We start from the raw sequence: 17664 nt of genomic DNA on the forward strand, positions 1-17664 counted from the left end.
CGAAGGGACAATAGGAAAGTAGAACAAAAGGTGAGGTCGCAACGCAACCAAAAAGGTGTGACAAACTAGTTGGAGAGGTAAACAACAAGCAATGAAATATAAAATACGAGAAACCACGCCAGAAATAAACTAAATACTGAAATACCATGCAAAAATACCAATAAATAAAAAATGCAGAACAAATACCAAAGAAAACACTAAGGGGGATGAATGAAAACACGTGGCGTGAGACAAAGCGACGAAAACTAAAGGCCATGAAACGAAATATAGGGACAAAAACCGAGTAATGAACAAAACCTTAAAAACAAACAAACAGATAATAAAACCAGATAGGATAAGTAGAACCCAACTAAAAATACAGAAAACAGGTAAAGGGAAGAAACGAAAAAGCGAGGGAAGGGCCGCGAATGAGACAAATACACCATAACTCGGGACGCGAAGGTAGCTTCACAAACACCGCAAACAACACAATGCAAAATAAGTAGAATAGGCTAAAACCGTATAACAAACTAAACCTGGTTGAGGAACAGGAGACTAACATGCGAGCAAAGTTCCAGATAACAGACCTCGGACTCTTCTCTGTAGGAATTGCTAGAGCGCTAGCGGGTGGTGTATTTGCAGTTGGCACGCTTGAAATAGAGAAGCAGCGGCGAAGTGAGGATAAACATGTTGAACGTATAAACGAGTCAGACAAATAGCCAAAACTTCAGGATAAGAGCACCAGGACTTGTGTAATGGGCAGACGGAGGGCGCAGCGATGACGCTAGAGTAAACGAGGAGCCGATGCAAAAGTACGCCAGCACTTCACGAAAAGACAGAATACACGTGTACTGAGAAGCTATATATATACCTGTACATAGTCAGCGGCATGGTTTGCAGTTGTCAAATTAACTGGGCACGTGGAATGGGAAATTAGGGTGTTTGTTCGCGCGGGCCCCGGTGAGAATATGTCCAGTGTTTCATCGGGGTTTCAAACCACACGCACCTGACCAAATTGGCGTATCCCGATTGGCTTGTGAATTCATGAATTATTAATGAGTTTGAGAAGTAACGTTAAAAACTTTTAAAACCGGCCATTTTAAGAAATGGAATTGGCCTGTCACTCTAAACGTTCAATGATTTAAATAATGATTATTCAAAAGATATATCTTGGACAAACTGAGTGAAAAATTTAGTTTTATAAAAAAATTATAAATCTTTCTGTTTGATAATTGTTGGAAATGTAGACTATTTAAGAAAAGATTACTTTTTTTTTCCCAAAACGCTTAAGTGTAAAATAAAGTTTCATTTGTTTACTAAGGACAAACACTTATGAGTATTGTCGTAGACCAAGCTGATAATTTCCCGGCAGAACTAAAGATCGCTGGTAACAACAACGAACTCTTTTATTCCAAAGTGTCACCAAACGGATCATTTTGGTGATATCTGTTCAGAAGTCCTGTTACCACCCCCCCCCCCCCCTCCCCAGTAAAATGTCACCTCGCGCCGCGTAATATGGGAATGTCGTGTTATAGTATATACTAAAACAACAATAATCGACAACAAAAGGTAACAATGTCTTGTAAATTTGGGTAATAAGAATTTGTTCCATAAATATTTCTTCCCTTAACTATTCAGCAAATTGTTAATATACAATCTTCGCTCGCTGTCCAAAATCCACGCTCGCAATTGGTTTAAATATATCACCTGATTTTGCTTTACCTGTCGTCAGCAAACTCCGACAGTGCAGTATTGACAATAATGCACAAAAGTCGTGCATTATTAAAGGTGTCTTCAGCTTCAAGGCTTGCAGAAGTGGAAGAAAAATATATTCCTCAAATAATCAACGATCCAATACAAAACAAAATCGAAGAGGATAACAACTTGAAGCGCTTTCATGTTCAAAGGTAAACTGCAGCTCAATAAATACATTTTTGTGTGCGGTTGACGTGCTTGTTGCTTGATTGTGAAAGCCATCGACTTTCTTTGAACAAGCTTCTCGCTGACTGTATTTATGAACCACCACAGCTGATGAACGATTTTATGAACCTTAAGCTTTTTTTTTTGTACGGCTTATTTGTGATTTTTATATTATTGATCTAATTCCGTGTAATTATGTACTTCTACACTTCTTATTTTTAAACATTATTGTTTCAAGTTCGTTAAGTCGATGATCGCTTGCAGTGTACTCAGTTTGTCTATTAAAAGGGTTAGACTCTGTCCGTTCGTGTTTTGATGACAAATACACGCACTTGCTGGCCTCACAATGAACTGGAAATTTTCAATCTGTCGAGGCGTAGCCGAGTGCAGTATTGAACATTTCTCGTTCATTGTGCGGCCAGCAAGTGCGTGTATTTGTCGCCAAAACACTCACAACAGTCTCTAACTCATAAGCATTGCACGCTTGCCATAAACTTCCCGATTTTCAACGCAAGGGCGAAATAGAACGTCTGTACGCAGTACAAAAGATGGAACAAAGAACGAATACATAGTGAACAGGAAGAAGAAATATGTATAATCTTACAGTCGCCGTATATTTGTGAGGTCGGAAAACATCTTAGGAGGAAGATACGAAAAGTTGCTTGAAGAGAGGTGTCTGCCGAGGGAATATCACTTCATCAACAAAATGCAGTGTCGCATTAGTCATGCAACTAACTTCATTACATGAACGTTACTCCTACTTGTAAAACAACAAAATACAAGCAATGAAACGTTATAAATATTTTAATATTATCTTGTTTAACTTATTATGGTATTAGGGATTTTGTTTGGGAAATATAATTTATTGTTTTGGAATATCATCTTTACGATTTTGGAGGGTTTATTGTTGGAAAAGAAAAGATGGTATCTTAGTTAGCGCTTGTGGCCACCTGCTATGGTTTAGCCACCTGTTGTTTTTAGTGCATTAGTAAACTTGCTGTGAACCTCTATAAAGACTTTTAGCTATAATGGATATCTGTTGTAAATAAGATTTTTAGTAGAAATAATGATTAACTATCCAATGGCCAGAACCAATGCGGAATATCAGTTGTCACTGGCTAATATTTCGAACGCTTGTTAGTTTTAGTTTTCCACCTGTTGTTTTAGTCGCCTACGCCCTTCGCTTCAGTTAGCAGGGCTGTGATCTCATTGTTTTTGTTCAGAACTTGGTGCGCTTCGCTTGGTTCCGACCTAGCCCAAATCTGCCTTCTCTTCAAGTTCATTAGCTATTCACCGTTATAACCAATCCGTTAACTCAAAACTTGTTTAATTATTACTTAAGTTTTTCTGAGGTAACCACCGTTACCTTCCATTGGTTCTGAGCCTGGAAATTCTATCCTGGACGTGTTAACTTAGCTAAAATTAACGTTGATGCAAGTTCTGTGATAATCCCTTGTAAAATAACTAATAAATAGAGTTGAGTAGCTGTAAACCGTGAGAGTTAGAAAGAGAAAGAATTGTAAAACCAGAGACTAGTGTATCACATTAAAGAAGATCCAGCTAATTCTTTATGTCATGATCTAGCTTGGAGTGTTGGAGTAGAGTCGCTAGTTCCCCAACAAAACTCGCTTCAACATACTGATGTCTTTTAATTAAAACCAAAACAATTTGACATTTTGTATTTTTTAGTTAGAGCAAACAATACATATAATAATAATAATAATACTTTATTCAAAAAACACACAAATGGTATCACACAAGTGGTATCTGAAAAGGCGGACCATGAGGTAATCCCTATTTAGGTCCCCTAAAAAACTATTAAAAAACTATTACATAAATAATTAACAATCTAAAAGTTAAAATCTAAAATATCTATAATATCTGGTACTGTCGCATATAATTAATGAATGTTCATCCACTTTTTAAAGTTTGATTTAAAAATATTTACATTAATGTCGTGTCCGAACAAATAGTTTGGCAAATTTTTCCATTCCTTAATAATTCTAACAAAGAAAGAATACTTGAATGCGTTAATTCTTGCTGATTTCGTTTGGATCTTAAACGGATGGTTAGCTCTAGTGCTTTTACTTCTACAACACACGAAATAATCGTTAAAGTCAAGACCATTCAATCCGCACTGTTTTATAACATTCTACTAAGGACAGGTACTCTCGTCGATGCTGAAGTGAGTTCAAGTTTAGTAGTTTGCGTCGTTCTTTGTATGGCATCTCGCGGGGTTTTTGCCCAAGAGCAATTCTTGATGCTCTTCGTTGTACTTTATCAATAGCTAGTATATCTTTAACTAGATTCGGTGACCATACAGGACATGCGTATTCTAGGATCGGTCTCACCAATGACTTGTAAAGCATGGAAAAAATTTCTTTGTTTTTATTCCCAACTGTACGCTTTAATAAGCCCAGCACTTTGTTAGCTTTGTTCACTATTACGTCCACGTGATTCGACCAGGATAAATCCCTCGACATGTTCACACCTAGATCTTTATATGAGTCGACAAATCTTAATTCTGTGTTTGACAGATAATAAGGATGTGTACTTTTGTCCTGCTTATGCGTTATTCTCATTACTTCGCACTTCTCAGAATTGAACTTAACTTGCCAACTATTTTTCAAGTTTTCTAGAAATTCCAGGTCAGACTGTAGTGTAAACGTACCATCGACATGATTGAGTTCACGGTAAATCATTGTATCGTCAGCAAACAGTTTGATAGTAGATGTAACGACATTTGGTATGTCGTTAAGATAAATCAGGAACAAAGTAGGTCCGAGAATTGTGCCCTGGGGCACACCAGATGTTACCTGGGACCAACTAGAGTAGGTGTCACGTATCACGACCCTCTGATGCCTGTTTGTTAAGAAATTTCTAAACCATCGCAACAGTGGCCCATCAATACCATAGCGGCTAAGCTCAAGTAGAAGGCGCTCGTGAGGCACGCTATCAAATGCTTTCGACAGGTCAAGGAAAATGGCATCTGTTGTTTTCGAGTTGTTTCTAGATAAGCGAGCGTCGAATTTCCTTCCAAGTAGCCAAACTAATTTGGGTTTAGGACATGGTGGGTGGAGCAAACGTTTGTAATTCTAGAACGTACTATCTTCTCGGCTATTTTACAGACAATAGATGTTAAGGAAATTTGACGATAGTTCTCTAGCTATTTTATGCTTGTTTCCCTTTTTGTGAATCGGTGTTATGTTTGCTATTTTCCAGTCAGCTGGCAACGTTCCAGTCGAGAAAGACTTGTTCAATAATACGCACAATGAAGTTGACAATTCTGGTGCGCATTCTTTCAAAATGTGGGGTGAGATCATATCGGGCCCTGGGGACTTGTGAATGTTTAGTGCTTTTAGGTGTTTTTCCACTTCACTGGATGTGCAAAGAATGCGGCTCAAATTATCGTTGATTAAGTAGTCGAATTGAGGTAAATCACTTTGTTCATGTGTAAACACAGATGAGAAATATAGATTCATTTCCTGTGCAATACTTAGTTCGTCCGTAATTTCATTTCTACCATCCTTCAATAGCACTAAGTCATTTGTTTCTTTTCGCATTAGATGTCTATATCACAAGATGTCAGTAGATGTCTATATCAGAATTATAATTTAAGTCCTCTCCATTCTCCTTTTGAGTGGGAAAACGAAGAATGGGGGTGGGGGGAGTCAAGGATTCAGAATATTATTTCACTAAAAACGAAACAATGCAGTCAAGACCAGTCAAGCAACATGTATCTACGATCAAGTCGAGGATGAGTGTTTTTTCGGATACTACAAACTAAATAATCGAATGAACCGATGAGAGGAACATTTACACCAACAAAACACTTACCGATTGCCTCGTTCCTTAACATGTCAAGAACACCAAAAATGCGGCAAGATCAAATGAATATCCACATGCACTACCAGTATGGTCAGTTAAGCGAGATTCAGCGGGGAACGCCACAACAGAGGTCCAGAAAGGCTTAAGTTTAGTCCTAGTTAGTGTTTTCTGGGCCTCACGCAATAAAGAGGGTCTGAATGGGGTTTAGTGTTTAGTGTTATTTGCCCATATGTTTTAATGTTTGCTATTAAATTGGCCAATTTTGCAACGTTTACTGTTGAGTGTTTGGAGGGTTTTTCGTGAAAAAATTTAGCATTGTAAATTCTTTTCTGCTCTTCAAAAATCAGATAAAATCACTCACGAAATTTTCCGAAAATTTTCGGATTTCCCCTCGGAAATCCACGGTAGTCTTCGGACATCTTCGGTAGTCTTCGGAAATATTCGGTAGTCTTCGGAAATATTCTGAAATGATCGGAAATTACCGAAAACTTCTTCTCGTACTAAGCAAAATAAAATTGACCTTTTTTGAGCCGTTTTTGTTCTTTTCTGGATAAAATTTACTGTTACAGTGAATTTGTACTGTTAGTGTGTAATTGCCTAAAATTTAACTATTTTATGTTACAGAGCCAAAAAAAAAGTGTTTAGTGTTATCGAGGTACCCCCATTCAGACCCTGAATAAAATGTTTCAAAAGCAATGCAATTAATAGCCTTTCAGGTGTGTTCTCTTAGAACAGTTGTGATCTAGCTTTCCATTTTGCTGTCTAAAGGAAGTTTGCCGGAGGACATCATTAAGCCTGTGAAGGTAAAAGTCTAACGATTTGCAAGTTATGCGTCGGCTGTTATCGAAGCTCAGAGCAAAGCTTTAACGGGTTGAACATTTGACTCGGTAAGTTTTGCTAGGTACAGATAATGTTGTGAATATTGAGAATAAAAATATATTGAAAGTGCCAAAAAAGTTCATTTACAAACCAAACGTTTCGGGCTTAGCCCTACATCAGCACTTGGTAAATTGGTCGTTAATAAAACGTCCGTTAAAAATACGCCACGAGAGTTATTGCATTGCGCATCGATACAGCGCAGAATTTTACGCGTAATTAGCGCCCGCACCTGAACAAAATGGCGGGTTTTTTTCTATGCGGCCTTGTCCGCGAGAGAGGTAAATTGTCTCTTTTTCGTAAACGAGTATGGTGACATATCAATTTGTTCTCATATTTTGGGTGTAGCGATCAAATCCTTTTTGCAAAATGAAAACAGATCAATTCCTATGTTTGAAAAAAAAATCGGAATATACAAGGTCTTCCTTCTCCTAAACGAATATGGTGCCCCCTTTTTTATTTCAAAATTTAAGTTCCCTTAAGGTAATAAACCACAAATGAGGGGACAACAGATTGACTCTAGTAAACTGAGAGATGACAAGACCAGACAAGCTTTCAGACGGGAGCTGAACAACCGTTTCGAAGTCTTGGGGGATGAACAGGAGATGAACATCGACTCCTTCAATCAGATCTTTAAGGCGGCAGGAAAGGAAGTCCTTGGTTTTAGGAAGAAAAAGATAGAGGAATGTATACAATAACAGACCTGGAAGAAGATAGAAAAAAGGAGAGAACGAATCCATGAACGACTGCGTAGAGAATACGCAGAATTGGACAGAAAGGTGAGGAAAATGACCAAAACGGACAGGAAAGAGTTTGTAGAGAGACTAGCAAATGAGGCAGAGGAGGCCGCCAACAGACAGGATCTCAAGTCTTTGTATAGAATCAACAAGATGCTGAATAACGGTTTCAGAAGTAGCGATGTGCCTGTAAAAGACGCAACTGACAATGTCCTTTCGAAAGATGCAGAGAAACTTGCGCGATGAAAAGAACACTTTGAGAGTATTCTCAATAGAGCAGAGCCAGCACAAGTGGCAGAAATCCCACCGGCAGCAGAGGATTTGGTCATCTGCACAGATCCACCTACCTTAGAAGAGGTGAAGGTAGCCATCAAGGCAATGAAGAACGGAAAGGCAGGTGGAGCAGATGGGGTGACAGCAGAAATGCTAAAGGCGGAAGAAACAGTAACACCGCGCATCTTGACGGACATATTCAAAGAGATATGGGAAAGTAAACGAATTCCTGAGGTGTGAAAAACGAGACTCATTGTCAAATTGCCTAAGAAAGGTGACTTGGGTGAATGCAACAACTGGAGAGGCATTACATTGCTCCCTATTACCAGCAAGGTCTTTAGCAAGATCATCCATACAAGGCTAGCAACTGCGCTAGACGAGCACATCAGACAGGAATAGGCAGGTTTTTGCGCTGGACGCTCATGCTCTGAACACATTGTCATCCTGAGGCAAATCCTAGAGCTAAGTAAAGAATGAAACACCACTCTGTACGCCAATTTCATTGATCTGGAAAACGCATTTGACAGAATCCACCGGGATTCCTTATGGAAGATCATGAGGCACTATGGAATCCCATCGAAGCTGGTGAATGTAATCAAGATGCTGTACGATGACTGCAAGTCCCAGGTGATCTGCAACATAGTCCTGACAGACACCTTCAACGTGACCACCGGCCTGAAACAGGGCTGCATTCTTTCGCCATTTCTGTTTGTCCTGGAAATCGATTGGATCATTAAGCAAGTGACTAGTAACAGAAGACGAGGGATCAGATGGACGCTAACTAGTATCTTAGAAGACCTCGATTATGCGGATGATATTGTGCTGCTCTCCCATCGAAACCAGGACATGCAGGCAAAGACCAACAACTTGGCAACTACAGCAGGTAGCTTGGGCCTAAAGATCAGTACCAAGAAGACCAGTCATTTAAGGATGAATAGCAAAACCAGCGAAGCCATCATGCTGAATGGGAAAGCAGTCAAAGAGGTTGAGCACTTTACCTACCTGGGTTCAATGGTGTCAACCAGCGGAGATGGAGAGGAAGAGTTCTAACTCGGATTTCAAAGGCAAGTCAGGTTTTTGCCTCTCTTCGGAGCACTTGGAAATCCAGAAACATCAGCCAGAAAACCAAGATCCGTTTCTTCAAGAGCAATGTCTTAAAGACTCTTTTGTATGGTGCGGAGTCCTGGAAGATGACCAAGACCATTAGCCACAAGCTAGAAGTCTTCCAGAACAGGTGTTTACGAAGGATTCTCCGCATTTTTTGGCCAAACACAATCTCAAAATATGAGCTGCGTAGAATTACAAGAACAGAAACCATTACACAGCAAGTGCAGCGAAGGAGATGGAGATGGATTGGTCATGTCCTTCGTATGATGCCTACAGACCTACCAAGAGTCGCCCTCAGATGGACCCCCGATGGCCGTAGAAAGAGAGGTCGCCCAAAACAAACTTGGAGAAGGACGGCGGAAAGAGAAATAAGGGACAACGAATGGACATGGGGCCACCTCAAACGAGCAGCGACCGACCGTAGCCAATGGCGCTTTTTGGTTGAGGCCTTATGTGCACCCATGCACGAAGAGGAGTAAGTAAGTAAGTAAAGTAATAAAGCAGTAGGCAAAGTTTGGTTAAAAATCTATTTCAGTTCTATTTCAGGGTAATAACCTTAAAGTCATGTCAAGTTGGTCTCTAGCATGCGCGCGTGCGAGAACTTCAGTAGAAACGGAATTTTAGCTAAGTTTAGGCCGCGCGGTTGGCAGTTGCCAGGTGCACTATCGGTAATACTTCGTAGATGTTCCTAAAAACGTTCCCTTAGAGTGCGTCCAGTTTCGCCGATGTAAATGGTAGGGCAGAGGCAGCAGGAGATGAGTCCTGAGGACGAACACGTGAACGACTCCCGGATGTTAATAGAATCCTTTGGGCCCTGATAACGTTGTGTTTGCTTTAGACAGCAAAGGTCTTTAGCCACATCAATTAGGACTCGGAACTATACTTTAGGGTTGATTTGAAGGCGGTCATAACGATATTAGGCTTGAACATTTCAGTGGTGCGGAAGTATTGCGGCCTTTTTAAACGATATTTTAACATCCGGGGTATCATGAAAAAGATAAGAAGATTACAAAGATCGCAACTGATGGTCTAGGAGAAGTCATTTCAAACCCTTATGTGAGTAGAATTCTCTTCATTTGATGATTTTTTTCTGATTGGTTTAGGAATGGTTGAGGAATTTTTGAAATTTGTTAGTAAGAAGCAATTCGATATGCGTGAAGTGACATGAAAAATGACCGAATCTTCTCGCTGAGTCATGAATTATTTAGTTATTCTAATCCCGATTTCCTTGAAAATGAAGCAAACGTCGATGTAAAACGCCTCTTGATAGTTGATTTTAAACCATGCATGGATTTAAAAAGCTTCAGTACAGCTCCAGCTCTAGCAATGTTTAAGTTTGTTTTCAGTTGAAGTTATTTTAAATTGTAAACAAGTTAATTAAATTGGTAAAATTCATGATTTGAAATAAATGCCGTAAATGCAGTCTTCTTGGCTAGAAAAGATAAATAAGAGTAACTTACGTTCACCTCGAGCTAAAACTGGCCCTCGTTGAACGCTCGTTGCCGAAATATGGCTCAGAACTATAGTGTTGTGTCAAAACTCAGAAGACACCTTTTACTCAATCAAGGTAGAAATAATGAAGATATCATTGTAAATAAGAAACACGGGAAAGCAAATAGCGATGTTAACAACATCTGGTTGGTGGCAGATACTTACATTTCTTCGGTGCTCTTTGGTGCACATTCAGTGATGCCTGCCGGTAAAGTTACATCCGAGCAAGAAAGGTAATTTTCATAATAATATCGGCACATAGAGCTCTGCAATCTAGCAGTAAGCAAAAATACTTAGTTATGTGTGCGAATGTGGCTACATGAGCTTTAGTTGTAACAACAGGAAATTCGTATTCCATTCAGAAACGCACTGCCCATTACTGGAAATGGGCAGTATACAGGTATACCAGGTTTTTTGGAATCGAACTTTCAATTATAGGAAATATCTACGGAAAATTTAAAGGGTGATAAACTACAATACTAATACCAGGGCAGTATAAAGGTACAATCGTGAGAACAAGTGAAAGGCTAAAAAAGCTTGCATGCCAGGTGGATAAAAGTCAAATAAAGTATAAAGAGCCGCTGCAAGTTGCCGACACGTTTTGTAGATCTCGTCAGACAGATTGAAAATTACCATATCTGAGCTTGTTTCCAGGAGGAACAGGTTTCAACAACGCGGTGAAACAGCGAATAAACATCTAAAGAATTAAAGTTAAAGAGTAAATGCGTTTGCGTATGCTTGCATACATAGGCTTCCATCCAAAGAAGTAAAGACTCGACTTTCTTTTTTTGCCCCTGGGCATTTGGTTGATTTTTTCCAATAAACTATCCACGATTTACCTGTGAAAATAACTGAGACTTCTCTCGCGTCAGTTCCATACTTGCTAGTAGCCACACAAGTGTAATTTCCTTCATAATTTAATATTATTTTCGCAGTTTTTGTTGTGTTCACCAGTACTGATGAGTTCATTATTATTGCCGTGTATACAGGAGGAGTTCCAGTGGCTTTACATGAAAGTCCGTAACCTGGCAAAGATCGTACAACGGCATCTGGTGAGACAACTTTGGGTGAATCTAGAAAAGAATGAGAACAACTATTCAAAAATGCTTAAAGGGACTGTGTCACGGACGTAACTGAGCTAAGTTTAGGCATGGGAAATGACCATTAAATGTGTTGAAATATAAAAATAACCTCTTGAAACAGCGAAGGAACATTTCAACAGCACATCAAATACAAAGAAGGTACGGATGGCCAAAGTCAATGTTATTTGCTTGTAACGCCCAGGAGACACATTTGGCTGCAATGAAGCTATAGTTTTGTCATTTAGAATCATAGAATTAATATCTTTGCAAACATTTAGTTTCAGAGCGAATATTTTGCAAAACATTAAATTACTTAGCTGTGACACAGTCCCTTTAAATAATAATAATTTTATTATTGTTATTATTATCATTTATAAATTCACATTCAGTTCACAGTTAAATTTAGGCATGCATTTACAAGTGACACAGAAACGTTTCCTAGGAAACGTCATACTTTTTTCGTCTAAAAATCTGTCTTAACACATTTAAAGTTCCAAATTATATGGAAATTTTATGAATTCGGAATTATTTAGAAATGGTGACGTTAGTAAATCAAAATGCATACTCACCTTCCTTAACAAGGATGCCATGTGTTTTAATCCACATCAATAAGACTAACAAGGAAATTGCTTTCATTGTGCAAAATATTGCCCTTCAAGGAAACCATGCAAGCATTTCACTTACATCCCTGCAGATAAAGATGATTATTAAAAAAAGAACAAAATGCAAAGCTTTACTTGGTTAATATACAGTCAGTTACCGTATTTACTCAAATAAGCGCCGCCCCCGAATAAGCGCCGCCCTCAAATAAGCGCCGCATTTAGGACAAAAAAGTTAATAAGCGCCGCCTCCGAATAAGCGCCGATGCGGCGCTTATTCGAGGAATTTCGTTCAACTTAAATCAGCACAACAAAGCAACTCTAAAACAAAACTGGACAGTTCTTTCCACCAAAAGCGATGTCTTGCAGTTTAAAGTGATAAGTTTTACCGCTCGCCCATTAGTTTTTCTATCCAACGTTCTTATAATATGTAGTTCTGTAAATGTTGTGAAGGCCGCGAACCTTGCAAGGACAGGTAGCGCCACTTCCCTTTTTAGCAAGAGACAAATACTGACAATCAAAGGACTCTATTTTTAACTTCTGTTAAATATTAAATTCTTTGTGGCGTCCAAGTTTTAAATAAGCGCCGCCCTCGAATAAGCGCCGCACTTGAGGAGGGACAAATTTAATAATCGCCGCGGCGCTAATTCGAGTGAATACGGTAGTGTTAAATCCTCAAAAGATATCCATGATATTTTTCTGAAGCGATGCCTTTTTCAATATATTAGTACACAATGATATGTGGTTTAGATAATTTGGGCACTTTTATTCCAAACGTGTTGTAAAAGTGACGTAAAACATTGCTAAATATTGCTCTAAAATATGATTTTGGCACAGTTATTTCACTTTTCTCGGTTTTCATGTTAAGTGAGAAAATTTTGAAATCAAAATTTCCCGTTGTAAAATAAAAATTATCGAAAATATGTCTTTTTCAATATTTTGAATTCAGCTCGGTAGTGCCCTTGGTTTTTAAAACATCAAATCTGAGTTCCCCGCTGAATGTGATATCCATGTCAAAGCCTTTTTGATTCGAAACATTTTAAAAAGGCGTTTCTTTCCATTTTTCAGCAGATTGAACATGTCAAATATAATAAGTAGTGTTTATATAAAAGTATACTAGCTCATGAGCCAAAGGCAGTCGCTGTTATAGCAAAACTGAGTTCCAGATGGTTTATCTGACATCGCGGCGGCCATATTTGTGTCCCTCGGAAGGACACAGTTATGGCATCTCCATACTGGGCTTAATAAATCTGCGCGGAAGGTTTCGGCAAATAACTCGCCAACGATACACAACACAGACCTGAGACTTGGAGAAATTGATGATTTATTTATCTTCTATGATATTTGTAATTGATAGCTTCTGTAGTTAAATGGTTTCAAATTTTTTTTTTAATGCGTGACAGTAAACAAGCAATTGAAATGATGCCCCTTGCCTCCAGCTCTGCACGACGATGTGCACAAAAAGGCCTAAGATAACAAAGATAAATAGAAACGAATCACTGCTTTGACAGCTGTTTAATAATTGACTGTTTCCACTTGAGATTCCTGTCTGTTAGGGATCATCGATTTTAATGTTTCAGTACTCCTGTCTTTTTTTGTCTTTTTTCGGTATTTCTGTCTTTTTCGCACGCAGTAAAACTCCAATAACTAAACCTTTTGAAGAACTTCTACCAAAAACATTTTTGTTATGTAAAAGATCGCTACTTTCTTGTTATTAAGAAAATGACCGTGTAAAAGAACATCTAAGTTTTAATTATTTCCTCGCTCGACTGTGCAGGATAAAACACACGATCTCTAATAGGTGCCCACAACAATCAGTTATGCTAATATAACTTCTTCTAGCTCTGAAGGCCAAAATGTGGAAGAATTGTATATTTTCTTTGCCTGAAATAGCGTTTAATTTTTACAAGAAAGAAACTTGCCACATTTCGCATGTTGGTTCATTGCCTCGAGCATTAAAGTAAAACAAAAATTCAACCTTGTATTGAATATATTCATTCAAATTCTAAATGCAGCTTACTAATAATAGATTTTAAAGGATAAATTGATTCCGAGGACGTTTAAAGGTACATGAAATATGATGCACTAACTACATAGTGTTCTCTTGTTCACTCTTGACGAATGGATACAAAGTGTGTTTAATGTTTAAAGTGTTTAATGTTGTTCTACGAGTTTGGTGAGAAAACAGTAACTTGTTCAGTGGCTCGAAGAGTGTTTGTGTGTTGCTATAAAAATATAAAACGAGAAGCGAAAAAAGGTCATTTTGTTTACACACGTACCTAAGATGAAAATCTGTTTCCATAGATTCCCTTGAAATTGATGCAGTATCATAACCTATCATATACAAGAAACAAAAAGTTAAACGACCTGCAGCTTTTATCAACTACACTGAAGTTTCATAAATTTTGTTCGATGAAAACAGATGAACAGATGAAAATCTGTTTTCTAAGCTTCCCTTGAAATAGATGCTGTATCATTACCTACCATATGCAAGAAACAAAAATTTAAAAGACCTGCAGGTTTTATTAACTACACTGAAGTTTCATAAATTTTGCTATGATTGGCTAGTATGACGTTAATTCACCCAACTGTTGTGCTTGTTGACGTATGTTAATAAGTTCTAGTCACGTTTGACTATTTTACGATGAACCCATCTTTCAATGTTTAATCTAAGCCATACATTTTAGATCCCTAACTGCAATGTTTGAGCTTATTTTGAGGGAATGTCATTTGTTAAGTTATTTTTTTTTTCGTAGTCCCAGAACATCTTTGTAGTTTATAAGCATTTAGAGCAAACTTCAGCAAATATGAAACGTTCGTTAAAGGTGTCAGTTCTAAAAATAAACTTTTCCTCATACTGCGAAATTATGTTGTCTCAAAAACGAATGAGTCGTCTCTTTTTTTCTTTTTACTTAATGCGGTTTTATTTGCAAAAAATTGTGCTAGAGAAATCCTTCAATTTGCCACATTTGCATTTTAGTCCTCGCTTGACAAAGCTGCATTTATAGAAAAAAGCGAAACCTTGTGCTATGATAACAATAACATAATCTGTTGAAAGTGGAACGGCGGTAAACATTTAGAAGATGAAGGAACTTTTGTTTTGTCCTGAAAGAATCTGTCGGAGACACCACGTGAAACGAGGGAGTTTATTGAAATTTTAGCCGCTTATGTCAAAGCTTTCTTTTGTTTCTCTTGACAATTAGATACTGCAATTCAATTTGATTTCACGGGTTTTGAAAACTTGGTCTGACCCTGTGAACAAGCAGAAGCAGTACCTAAACGTGGAACTGATACTAAAAAAAAAAAAAGTGCGCGAGCACCAACAGACTTTCACTAACTCTAATGAAGGTGAACAGATGTCACCGAAAATTTAGAAAAGAAAAACTGATCGGCTTAAAATATCTTCTTTAAACTAATTAAACGTTTGGTCAAAGAGTGACATGATAATAAGTGATTCTTTTACCAAGCTTTAATAAGAGAACTTGAAGTGCGATGCAAGAAATAAACTTTAAAAAGACTGAAACAGATAAAATCAATGGATTCCATGTCATTTATTGTAATGTTATCATAGCCCAAGGTTTGGCTATTTTCTATAAATGGAGTTTTGTCACTCAAGGACGAACATGTGCAGGTGGTAAATTAAATGATTTTTTAACACATTTTTTTTTTGTAAATAAAACCACAAAGTCAAACGAAAGAAAGAGATGACTCATTCGCATTTAAGACAACATAATTTCGCAATATGAGTTTTGACACGTTGAACGAACGTTTGCTTTTTGCTGAAGTCTGTTCTAAATGCCCATTTAACTACCAAGATGTCCTGGAACTACGAATACAAAAACTATCTAAAATGGAATTTAAGCAAATGATATTCCCTCAAACTAAGCTCAATCATTGCAGAAAGTTTAGATTAAACATTGAAGGATGAGTTCATCGTAAAATGATAGAAGGTGATAGATGTTGGTATAACCAGTTGTACCGGTTTGACAGCCTTCATCATTTTGTTCACAGTAACAGTTTTTCCGGCGTTCTGCCAACTGCGCAAACCGGAAGGCGGTAAATAAGCCTTACTAATATATAAGATTTAATTGAAAGGTAACAAAGCATAAAAACAATGGAAAATGTATTGGCCGAAACTTGGGGAGGAAAAAAAATCCTAATCTACGGATAGCGAAGCATGTACATTTGGACAGGATCAAGCTAAACATCTTGATTTCCACAAATTCCCGGCAGACCTAGCTGGTCAAATGCCTTATATTTCTTTAACTAAAAAAAAAATCGGTCGAAGGCCATTCTTCAGTCCAGGTAGAAAAATCGTTTGTAAACAAATAAACAACGTAAGAGAGGTGCGCGGGAAAGGAACATCAGAGTTAAGCCTCTTGTAGACCGTTTGGTTGGCTCTCGCCTTGTTTCTTTTCACTAGCTCATTGTTCTTTATTTTGCTTAAATCCGGACACCTTCAGCAAGCCAGGCTAGTATCAGAGGCCACAAACATTTCAAGAATATATAGTTGCACAAGACGTTTAAAGCAATTATGTAAAAGCGAAGCAATGGTCTCTTTGAAAGAAGACATCAAGCAACGTTCACCTAAACGTTCCCTGATGCGTATGATGTAATTGAAAATAAACTCTTGTTTTCGTTGCGTGGACATTAGCACGCAAGAATGATCTTAACAAAGTTAAATAATATATTATTGTCATATTTGGTGCTCCAGTCGGACTTTTTTTTAATCAATTAACTGCAGCGTATATGCTTCACACTGAAATGAAATGTCCTATAATACCGAGGCACCAAAGAGTTACCTTGATCACAGGCGAGCTTGTCTTTTTTCCATTTTTCAATTTAAACTCCTACTTTGAAACATGACGTTGTTTTAAAACAAATTAGCACCGGAAGCGTTTGAACAATTTTTTTTTGTTTTATTTTATTTATTAAGTCAACATAAACTGTCTATTTCAGAGAGGTAATTGCATTTTTGCCAGGGCGTTAAACGTGAGTTTGATTAATAGAGTTTTAATTTTTTATTATTTTTTCGTTGAGCAGCTTGCTGTTTTCAAAATTGTAAGGAGTTTTCAAAAAGTCTTTTTCAAACGTTGGTAAGTTCTTTGGTGTTTATTCCATCGTGCATTTTAATCATGGTTATCGAATGCAAAGTGTAAATCGCGCATATCTGTTTGTCAAAAATATTACTAGAAATTGCAGAAAAAATATGAACATTTTTAAACTTGATCCAACATCATCCATCCAGCACGTGCTCACGCTTAGATGCTGTGGACGGAAATGAAGAACATAATTAAGCCTCTTTTCCATGGCTAGGCTAGCTCTTGCCTTGTTTCTTCTTAATCGCTGTTCTTCATTTTGCTAAACTCTGTACACCTGGAGCAAGCAAGGCTAGCATCGGAGGCCAAAAAATCCAAAAGAATACATAATTGCATAGAACGTTCGAGATAATTATGTAAAAGCATACCCAACGCCCGCAGAGGCCCTTAACCTGACTGAAAATAAGCTATTGTTCTCGGCTTAGACATTAGCACACAAGAACGAGTTAAAAACGAAAACAAAATAGTTTAAAAAGCTCACTTTTCGTGTTTCTTTGGGCGTTTTCTATAAAACAAACTACAGTTTGTATGCTGAACACTCAAATGAAATGTCTAATAATCGTTATGTTGCTTGAAACTCTTGTTTTTGTTGCGCACTGCGGCATAAGCACGCAAGAACGCTTTCAACGCAAAAAAACTTTTTCAACATTAAACCAAATGCTACCAAACTTTG

General features: G+C 37.8%; 1 protein-coding gene across 1 annotated transcript in view; it reads right to left on the reverse strand.

The window, feature by feature from the left end:
• Window positions 1-14227, reverse strand: part of LOC144659141 (uncharacterized) — a 30889-nt gene extending 16662 nt beyond the window's left edge. Inside the window, exons 1-5 of the mRNA XM_078519586.1 lie at window positions 14172-14227; window positions 11863-11981; window positions 11051-11284; window positions 10377-10413; window positions 2504-2575 (exon numbers count right to left, since the gene is read on the reverse strand). Of these exons, the coding sequence (XP_078375712.1) occupies window positions 2504-2575; window positions 10377-10413; window positions 11051-11284; window positions 11863-11929 (410 nt within the window). The 5' untranslated portion in view covers window positions 11930-11981; window positions 14172-14227. The remainder of the gene's footprint in view (window positions 1-2503; window positions 2576-10376; window positions 10414-11050; window positions 11285-11862; window positions 11982-14171) is intronic.
• Between the last annotated feature and the right edge of the window lie 3437 nt (window positions 14228-17664).

Source organism: Oculina patagonica, chromosome 7 (assembly GCF_052425735.1).
Source record: "Oculina patagonica isolate OP01 chromosome 7, crgOcupat, whole genome shotgun sequence".
In the NCBI taxonomy this organism is placed as follows: domain Eukaryota; kingdom Metazoa; phylum Cnidaria; class Anthozoa; order Scleractinia; family Oculinidae; genus Oculina; species Oculina patagonica.